The sequence below is a fragment of the Fukomys damarensis genome, unplaced genomic scaffold (assembly GCF_012274545.1).
Source record: "Fukomys damarensis isolate Sample0158 unplaced genomic scaffold, DMR_v1.0_HiC HiC_scaffold_9, whole genome shotgun sequence".
In the NCBI taxonomy this organism is placed as follows: domain Eukaryota; kingdom Metazoa; phylum Chordata; class Mammalia; order Rodentia; family Bathyergidae; genus Fukomys; species Fukomys damarensis.
Genome location: NW_022900921.1, coordinates 38,607,601 through 38,618,854, shown reverse-complemented (window position 1 = coordinate 38,618,854; position 11,254 = coordinate 38,607,601). Strand labels below are relative to the sequence as shown.

The window sequence follows — 11,254 nt, the reverse complement described above, 5'->3', positions numbered from 1 at the left end:
AGAAAAATGTTTAACAGGTGCTGAAGTACAAAATCAATGCTACCCATGAGAAGTCATTTCAAATAATGTTCTTAAATAAAAGATAGAAGGATATAATTAGCTGATTAAATAAAAAGAATGATTGTAAACATGCCAATATATCTCCAGTGTTTAGCATTACCCACACTTTTTATTTGGGGCTCTACATATGCTCTTTATATCCAATAGTTGGCTGATTATGACATCTTCAAAATGTTATAGGACTGTAAAAACAACTTAGCGTCCATATTTAACATAAACAAAATGAGTCCTATATAGATAGGAAAGTTGAAATTATTGCTTGAGAAACATAGATATTCATAAGCAATAAATTTATATTCTTTTATCTATAGAAAAATAACACCCTTCCTGGTAGCTTATTATGATAAGAAAAAAGAAAAATGCAACAAAAGAATGTTGACCTTGACTGTACATATTTTCTCATCAGAAATTCACATAGGTTAAGAGTAACAATTCCTCTTATGATCACACATGGTGCAATGTAGACTATCCCTTAATTATGAATGGGTTCTTTGTACCAAAAAGAAATATTTGAGAAATAAGTGAGCATTGACTTAGCATTTGGTTAATATTACACCTTTTCATGAATTTTAATTGCCAATTTAATTTCTCACAGCCAATACATAGAAGATAAATTATCAAAATGTAAATCATTTTTTGATAGAATAACATGAGCTCATCAATCCTGACACCTTAAAGTTTAAATCTTGCCATTTAAAGATACTACACATGCTCCATAAAATATCTTTGGAATCCTAAAAGCAAACTAAATATAGATAAAATTCATGATGTTTACTGTAATTATTTTCCTCTGTGGCATTTAAATTTAAAACACAAAGTGAAAATATGACATTTATATAACTAGAGTTGGAATTGTTAAACATGTTATTCATACATATTACTTGCTAACTTATCCAAAGGTATCTATTTGTTAATCACAACTTTTGTTTATATTTTAAGTAGGAAATGATATTTTGGACTTGCATGTTTCTTAGAAGTGCTGATATATGTTGTCCAAGTTCCTGAAAACATTATATCAAAGTGGGGTTGACCTTCTCAGGCACTTTCTGGTGTCCTGGTGTCACTGTCTGCCTGTAGCACTGTTTCCCTGATTCATCATGTGGGGAGGTGGGAGTAGACTATGGAACTTCTGTTAAAAAAATTAGAAAGCTTTTAAATATTGTGTATTTACTTTAGAGTTTCCAAAAACACCAAAATGAGCAAGGTGCAAGAAATTAGAAATGGAGCAGAGGTGTTAGCAAGTATGAATCATAGGATGTAAAGACAGAGATTTGTACATGGATGGAAGAGAGGAGAAGTCAACACACGAACTTATCTGTGAAAGAAATGCATGCAAGGTACCACATATTATGAGTGTAACATGCAAATCTGAGTATAGATCAATCAATCAAGTTTGAAAGAACTAAGCATATATTTTTTCTGAGAACAGAATAGTAGATCAAGTAGTAGAAACTTTCTTAAGATTAACACTGAGTCGTCACTATTTAGTATTACTGCTCACGTAGACATGTTAGGAGTAGCTCTAGGGACAATAATTAGGAAGAAGAGGGGCAGGAAGGACAGTCAACCATGAAACAGAAAATAATATACAAACACTCTAGATGGTGTGGAGGTGCAGAGTAGCCCCTCAAAACAAGAGAACTATCCTCAGATACATGAGTGCAAGTCTTATCTAAGGAAGCCTAAGCTTACTGTTTTAGGTACCAATGGGTTGAGCTAACCTCAAAGAGTCATACCCTGAAGTGATGTTAACCAAAGACTATACTAAATCTGAGTAATGAAGTCTTAAGACAGAGATAAAAGTGATTCCCTGGTTGGTGACACTATGAAGATGCTGTCTCAAAGGGCAGTTGAAGGTCATGCGCTATGAGGTTGTGCTCAACCTAGATGTGCTAGACTGCTGCTCCTGGGAGGTCCTGCCCTCATCCCTGCCTTGTACCTTAAGTAATATGTTCCCAAGTGTGAGAGATGCTATACTTAAGAGTTGTTTAAAATTTGTATGAATAAGAGGGTAAGAGGTTAAGCTGTTTAGTTTGCATATTCACTCGTTTACATCAGCTACTTACTAGGCACTACAATGGGTCAGTACTAACAAAGTAGAGATGAGTGAGAAAGTGCTTTCCTCAGAGAGCTCAGAAGACCCAGCTTAGGGTGTGAATTGAGGGTGAACACAGTTTTCTCAGCTTCTCTCTGATTCCCATGCTATTACTGATTTTCTTTAACCTGGAATACTTAGTAGAGAAGAACAGAACTTTACATTTTAATGAACTCAAAGTATTTAATTTCATCTGTTCATAAATACCTTCACCAAATACTAGTTGAGCACCAATCATGTACTAAGAACCCTTGTAATTGTTGAAAATATGAAACAAATAAAATGCATGGCATCCCTATCTACACATTATGCATATAGGGATTATAGCTAATATTTCTATTAATAATTTACAAAGTTTGAATGTAACATCCTAATTTAAAATAGTAACCTCATAAATAGTATTACATAGGCATTATATAATTATTAGTATTAACTCTATGTTAAATCATTTAATAAAATCAAGTAAAACATCAGGATGGTAATCAAATCTTCCAATCACATTTCACATTATATCTATATTGAGTACTCCTAACAGCATTAAAAGAAATCAGCGATTTATAAAGTTATAATGCTGAAATGGAAAAATCACTTCAAAATGGTAACAATTATACTCACACGGTATTAACACTTTTGAAGGCATTTACATACTTCTGTTCTCCCCGACCCAAAAAATATGCTGATTAAAATAAACATTTAAAAACACCATTAGGGCCTAGGGAAGAAAATATAGATTTTTCTCTTGAACACTAATGTTTTCTTTAGCCTTTATAATAAGGAGAATGGGGGTAGAGGTACAACTTCCATGGTCAGATTCACTGTGTCATGACAGCACAGTATTTACATCCCTGTGCCTCACTTCTCCCCCAAAAAGAAGCACCAGCTTCATGAAGGTAAAATGAGAAATAAGTTAATATATTAAAAGGATTTCACACTTTTAAATCTCTTAAGTTGAAAGAGTACTACATTAACAACACAGGTCAGAATCTCTACTGACAGGTTCTCCAAACATTGTGAACGTTGAATTCTGAAGCTGAACCTAAAGCCTGGGCATTTATCTGTGGCACATAGGTTCCATGTAATAGAACAGCTGCAGCAGCAATGGCCTGCAATACGAAGCTGCAATAGGAGGTGCACATAGGTTCTTCCTTGCAGCGCAGTTCAAGAACAAATCCTAAGTGTGCTGCCAGAATCCCCAGCTTCATAATTACCACCACTTTTTCCATGTTGAGAGCAGAGATTCTGTTCTGCTCCTTGGCTGTGATTATCTGGCTTTGCACAGTGGAAAAATCTATTACCAAAGCATTCCAGCCACAACTTGTGAATTTATTCAGCAATAGAATTTCCGGGCTAACCACAAGCTGAACAATTGCTTCCTTCATTTCTCTCCTGTGTCTTAGACAGTCTCAGATAAGGTTCACCAAACTAAAGAAGTTTTGAAAATTATCTGATAAATGCTTGAAGGGAGTCGTTCAACTGTGTTTCAATTACCCAGAGGATTATCCAGTGTGGAAGGAAAACATCTAAACTCTACTTGCTTAGCATTTGCTGTTAAGAAACAACAAAGGATAATTTGAATTTGTTAAAGGGGAGAGTACCAACCTGAATTCTTGACAAATATGCATTTACATTTTTGGCCTTTGAAGAATTAATCAACAACCACAGTCTGTTTTGATAACTCCACCCTGGGCATTTGCTTATATCTGTCCAAAAAGATACAAAAGGCCCACAGTATAAGAACTGAATGCTAAATAGATTTTTCAAAAATTGTGATGTTTTTCACCAAGCTTGCCACAATATCTTGTATCTCCCACCATCCATATGCCTTAGTAAAATTGGGACATGCACAGGGAGACAGTGTACTTATAGAAGAAAAAAATATATCTTTGCAATAAACCATCAGCTTTATCTAGGAACCAAACATACACCAAAACCCACAAGCTACAAACACCCATCATTTGAATACATTTGTGTGAAAATGCTTTCCTAAGGAAAGTTCTATTCAAACTGTAATCATTTTTTCACAGAAATGATAACCTCTTACTTATCTTTGTAGTAAGGGCCTCTGAATATCAGAGGCAGTGTGTTTATTGGGTAAAGGTACATAATTAATGCTCAGATCTAAGGCTACAGGACAGAAAGAAATTGGGATAGTCCATATTTTTTAAATAAGCTATGTGCTTGTGTATAAACAACTTAAATGGGGTTCAATCACATTTTAATGGTCATTATTTAAATGTTAATGACTTAAAGAAGGAGTATTTATCAAGTATTTGCATATCACTATATTGTTGAAGTTGAAGGAAGAACTCAGGAAAGCCTACAATATATATAATATATTTTTGAAATTGCTTATATACTTAAAGCACCTATATGTTTGGATTATGGTTTAATTATTTTGTTGCAAATGGAAGTCTACATGTAAATTATTTGATAATATCTTTGTGATGAATAATTTATACATTTTAGTAATATGCATAAATAATTATTGAAAAAAATAGCATGACCTCTATAAAACAAAACATTTCAAGATTTAAGAAAAGAAAAAAAAGAAAAAAGAAATTTATAAGCTTTCAAGTTCTAACTAATTTCAGCTGAAGTATGTACCAAATGGTAATACAATACCTAACTATAAAACCTAATATTTCATATTTATAAAATACTAATTTTAGTTTTATATATTCTGTGATTACTAAAAATGTTGGCAATGAAATAACAAAAGATCCTTGCTTTGAAATGAATGCTTATTACTAGATTTTCTTCACTTTCTTCAGAGTGTGCAAAATGCCTTTTAGCCATAATCCTCATATTAATGATAGTAATCAACTGCATGGTGCACTTTTAATCTGTGCTAAATTATTAGCTGCATTATTTACCTTTAATCTTTATAAAGTAAGAGCAGCACTCATCTTTGTCCAATAAGAGTTTAAGCTACAGAAAACAGTACAGTTACAGAAACTTCTTAACCAATCGCTTCATTGAACTGCAAATTCTCTGAGAATTCAGGATTAAAATCTGCCTGATCACATGGGCTCAATCACAAAGGAAAATATACTTTGATACTCATAAAAGATGACTTTAAAGCATTTCAGAAGTTATGTTTTATACATATTTCACTAATATTTATTAACAATAGGACACAATAGTTTCAAAAAGAATAAAATCAAATAACCTGTATGCTTTGGATTTTTTTTTATAAAAAGTGTATTTAAACTTAATATTACCTGAAATCTCATGCAGTCCTATTAAGTACTCAGGGTTTAAGTATAGACTGTAGTTTTTAGATAGAATATTTCAAGGCAGTATTTAATTTTGGACTCATTACCCTCATAGTGCAACAGAATTTATTTAATTGACACTATCAAACAGAAAGACACAAATGGAGAAAACCTCCCTACCTCAAATCTGTACATTTCATGGTAAGGAGCTGCTTTCTATCTGCCTTTGCAGCAAAATGGTTCAGGATGCTCAGTGGACCTGTAATGGTGTCATACAATCTGGGGTTGGACTGTACAGAGCAGCTGAACGTTAGAAGTCCACATTTACACCAGCACGCAGAGTAGAAAGACAAACCACATGATCACACAGATGAGTGTCAGGGAGAACTGAGGATTTAGAAAGTTAAGTGCAAAGCAAAAGTAACTCTGGAACCCTGGAAGAAGTTAAAACTGTGCCAGATTTCCACAAATTCTGAAATTTAGTCATTCCAGTAAGAATCAGAGAAATGGGAAAGAAAATGGAGCGAAGATTTCTGGATAACACAAATGACATTTATATTTTTTTATTTTTCTTTTAATTGTATCAGTAGTATAGTACATACAAACATTTAACTTTCAACAAAGCACTGTTAAAATTTGTAGGTAATTCTTATTTCAGATGCAGAAAAAGGAAATATAGATATACATTTTTTAGGCTTACTTCCACGCTTATATTGTTGTTTTGTTTTAATATTAATATTGAACATTATTATTTAAACTCTTGGCTAAATGGGTCTTCATTCAGAGCATATCACATGTTTCTAGAGTAATCTGTGGCTAATATCTCTCAACAATTTGAGAAGAGAAGACAAGTGAAGCAACAATATGAAGGATATCTCTTTTTGTTTTTGATGTTTTAAGAAAGTACAGTGTAAAATAGTTTATCAGGAGAGGAGGGGAGATTGGGGAACTTATGTCTGCAGAGGTTTTTGGAAGTAGGTAGTAGTAATGGTTACAAACATGACAGTAATTAACACCACTGAATTGTGCACTAAAATGTAAAATGGTAATTTTTATTTATATATAACCAGATATAATTTTTAAAAATTAATATTTTCATAATATATTAATTGTTCAAATAGTTGAATGGCAGATTATGTGAATTATACCTCAATATATTTTCTGGAACACAATATCTCTTCTTATGGAAAAAAACTTTTTGCACTTCAATAATTTTATTGAAAGGCATATCTCTTAGGAGCAAACATAATAGTAGTTGGGTTGTTTATCTCTGCCAACTCAAAATTAATCTGATGTTTGCAAAATATTGAAATATATCAGCCTTGTGGTAAAACCGAAGTAATCCACAAAGCACAATTTACAAAAAGTTAAAGGTAGAATATATTGTGGTTCTTTGGTTTATTCTTCAATGCTTATTTATTTGTAACATGATGTCAAAATTGGTTACATCCACTGTGGATAGACTCCGGCTTCAGGCTACACCAACTGTTTACACCACTGACAATATATGTCCATCTCCTTACACTGATTGGCTCACACAGAGAATTCCAAACACTACCTCAGCAATCTTATAATTATGGTGGTGCCTCCTTACTTTTCGAAAGACACTTTATGGAAATTGGTAAAAGTATATTCTATTTCTTTAAAAAAACCTTGAAGCAATGGCAGTTTTATAGAAACTGTCCAGAGTAAAACCTGAGGTACTTTAGCCAGAATTTATGATAAAGCAAGTTTTCGGAGTAATAATTGATTTTGATTTAACTATGTAATATAATAGAACATATTTTTAGAACATATTTTTAATGGAACTAGATAGACTGAGGAAGTAGATTCTGTATAGAAATTTTTATCATCAATACAACTGTCACTTGTTTTTTAGAAGAAACATTAAAGACAGTTCAATGAATATGCCAAGCTTAGTAGGTCTGTATTTTGGTTAAAAACAAAACGTTTTTAAATTTAAATGTAATTCCCATAGAGTAGTAATATTCTCATCTCTGAACTATTACTTGTATTATGGGTGTCAAGAAACGATTACATTATCTAGAATATAACCTTTACTATGTCTTAAAAAGTGCATTGTGAAATAATTGGTTTTGCTGCAAACCTCATTTAAAATTTAACATTTAAATTAAGTAGGATATCATTTTCAGTATTACCTAATTATAATATGTTGATACAGTCTAGAAAGTTAAATTAATGATAGAAGTGAAAGTTCACAGTTCACCTTTTTATTTATCATCAACAACTGTCACTTGTTTTTTAGAAGAAACATTAAAGACAGTTCAATGAATATGCCAAGCTTAGTAGGTCTGTATTTTGGTTAAAAACAAAACGTTTTTAAATTTAAATGTAATTCCCATAGAGTAGTAATATTCTCATCTCTGAACTATTACTTGTATTATGGGTGTCAAGAAACGATTACATTATCTAGAATATAACCTTTACTATGTCTTAAAAAGTGCATTGTGAAATAATTGGTTTTGCTGCAAACCTCATTTAAAATTTAACATTTAAATTAAGTAGGATATCATTTTCAGTATTACCTAATTATAATATGTTGATACAGTCTAGAAAGTTAAATTAATGATAGAAGTGAAAGTTCACAGTTCACCTTTTTAGGCTTATATTAAGTGTTCCGCATTTATGACTTTAGCTTTATAGATGAATTCAAGCCTAAACATTCCTACTGCAGCACTTTATTAATTAGGCAGCTTTCCAAAATGGCAAATATCATACAAATCTAGTTGTGATGTTTGAGGTCTCCTAATTTAAATCTGTTATAACACTATGGAATCCACAGTTCAGGGTAGTGGAGAAAGGCTTCAAAGAAATTGTTTTGTTGCTGCAATAATACTATTTATGTAAACAACAAAAACCTCCAACTTATCAAAAATTTATCTAAATACTCGCTGTTAAAAGTAAATTTTTCATACCTAAATTTCATAATCATATGTAGATATGCTAAATATTAGTATTTAGTTTTGAGTAGGAAAAGATAAATCATTACTGTAAGTTAATAAATTTAGATGGCAAGAACATACAGAATACATGGACTTCCTGGATTTATATTTCATGAATATAATTAATTTCTATTCCATTTGCAATAGCAGTATGTGGAGACATACTGGCAGTTTTCAGAGACCCAAATGAGATAATCTGCTTTGTATTATTTTTTCTTTATGTGTAGCATTCAAGTTCATAATGATTCTGCTTATAAGCTAATGGTCTCAAATTAGTGAATATATAGATCAAAGTTTTGGTCCTATTATAACTTTAAATGAGCTAGAGCTTAGAGCTACATTTAGCAAAATGTGCAATAAAAAAAACATTACTTCAGCACTACCTTTCAAATTCAGATTATTAGAGAGGATGTTGTTTTCTAAGCTGTTAATTTAATGAAATGGTTAAAATGTAAGAGATTGGAAACGCCTAAGGATTTTTTTTTTTAAATTTTGAGGCAGAGCTTCCCTATGTAATTTAGGCTGAACTTGAACTCGCTATGTAGCTCTGGCTGGCCTCAAACTCATGGCAATCCTCCTGCCTTAGCCTTCCAAGTGCTAGGACTGCAGGCACGTGCTACCACACTGGGCCCACCCTTAGCATATTGTACTTTATATGTAGCAAATGCTTTCAAATGTTAGCTGACTAGATTGGTGATACCAGTTTTTCCCTTTTGGTATTCCAATTCCAGTCAGTTTATTTTGAAGATAATATTTCAATACTTCAATTGTAAAAGAAAATTACATAATTTTCTCTATACAGAGAATAACAGCCAAATTTACTAATTAAGAAACTGTTTCAGGAATTGCTGCAAGGTGAGTTATTCTATAGTAGCTATACTTCAGTTGCACCCAGAAACAATCCACTTCAACTTCTGAACATTTGGTTTTGAACACTTGTTTAATGAATCTTCTGTAAAACACCTGGATACAAGCTTTTGCCAGAAGGTCAGATCTCTGCCATTTAACTTGGAATGTTTTTGAAGACCTTCTACTCCTGTTAACACAAATTTCTGTGCTTGTATCTCCAGTGCAATGATAGATAAAGCCAACACAGACGGCTTTGCTTTAGAAAATATGATCCTGCAGTGGCATGCCTTACACTGAGCTTCTAGTCTTTCAAAATTTAGGCTATATTTCCTTTCAACTGGCAAGCTTTCTTGAATGAGTGAATAATAGAGTTGTAGAAATTGAAAGGCAGTGGTAGCTTTGACTTTCCAACACACCTTCTCCAGTACAATCTTTTCCATTCACATCATCTTCATTTTAGACAGGAATCTGTCCAATAAATTCACAGCTAGAGAAAATGTCTCCATATCAAAGCCAAAAACAAAAACAAACAAACAAACAAACAAAAAACTGCGTTAGACTAAGATCATTCACTTCAAAGTCCCTCAGTCTTGCAGTCTTTCTAAGGCTATTATCATGTGCAGATTCAATTAGTCTCAAGACCCAGACCTTTGGCTGACATCTAGCCTCCTGTTCCAAAGGGCATTCAGCTGGTGTAACAGATTTCTTTGATTTTAAGGTAAAAAAAAAAATTCATAAGGAATAGAGTTGCTATGTAACTATAATATAATTTAAAATATAATTTAAGAAACCCTCTGCTTGGTACCTTTCCAAAAGAATTAAAAGAATCATACCACAGAGGTACATATACACCCATGTTTAGAGCAACACAGTTTGTAATGTCTAAAGCTTGGAAACAGCCCAATTGCCCATCAACTGGAGACTGGATAAAGAAAATGTGTTTTTTTAAAAAAATATATAAAATGGAGTACTACTCAGCCATAAAGAATGAGAAACTAGAGACATTTATAGCTAAATGCATGCATATTGAGGCCATACTTTTAAGTGAAATAAAAAGGACACGTGTAAATACCAAATAGTTTCTCTGATGTGAAAAGCTAAAAGTGTAAATAAGTTTCAAATTGTATAATTAATAAGGTGAAATAGGAAGAAAAGGGATCAAGGAGTAGGGGAAGTGGGAAGGGTAGGGGAAAGGAAAGAAGAGGAAAGAAAAATATTATGGGAAAGGAAAAAATGGAAACAAAGTTTTTGTAAATAGGGAAGGGTGGAGGGGTGAAGGGAGGGCAGGGATATGGGGAAAAAATAAGAACCAAGATACACCATATACAGGTACAAGATCCCAATGATGAATATACTGTGCTGTGTACCTAAAAAGTACCAATACACTTAATGAAAAAATATATAAACAATGGAGACCTACTCTGCTATAAAGAAGTATAAATTTGATTAAAAATAAAATAAAATAAATTTAAAGAATATAGAAAATGATGAAATATATGCTCACAATCTGGTAGTTCCATTTACATTTAAGTGCCCACATGAAGTTTAGGAATTTATTTCCATGAAGAAAATGATTAGTATTTTTATGGAGATTACATTGAATCTATAGATTGCTTTGGGAAGGGTAGACAGGGTAAGAGAGAAGTTTAATAAATTAGAGTGGAAGAATTACTTTTGGTTCTTCTTTAACACAATATGGTAACTATAGGTTAAAAAATGTATGCTATACTTCAAAATCACTAGATAATCATAACATTTACAATACTTAAAATTATTAATATTTGAAGAGACACACATGTTTATTAGTCAGACTTGATTATTATGTATTGTGTGCATGTACTGAATTTGTACAATGAATCCAATAAAGATGTACAAATACCATGTGAGTTTTAAAAAGCAAAAAAAAAAAAAACCACCCCAAATATATCACAAGGAAAGCATTGACAGAATATGAACAGAGATTTATGAAGGTAGCCTAGAGATTAACAAAAATAATTTTTAAATGATGAAGAATGTGGGAAATAATATGAAGTTCATTAGAAAATAACAGAGATAACCTATACATTTGAATT

The 11,254-nt window shown here is 32.2% G+C and overlaps 1 protein-coding gene across 1 annotated transcript; it reads right to left on the bottom strand.

Moving 5' to 3' along the window:
* Positions 1–9,214: 9,214 nt before the first annotated feature.
* Positions 9,215–9,622, bottom strand: LOC117285381 (cyclin-G1-like). Its single transcript, XM_033761682.1, has one exon. The coding sequence runs from the start codon at positions 9,620–9,622 to the stop codon at positions 9,215–9,217; it is 408 nt and encodes a 135-aa protein (XP_033617573.1).
* Positions 9,623–11,254: the final 1,632 nt, after the last annotated feature.

Coding starts and splice junctions, on each gene's coding strand:
- LOC117285381 (XM_033761682.1), bottom strand. CDS start 9,622: ATGGAAAAGATTGTACTGGAGAAGGTGTGTTGGAAAGTCAAAGCTACC.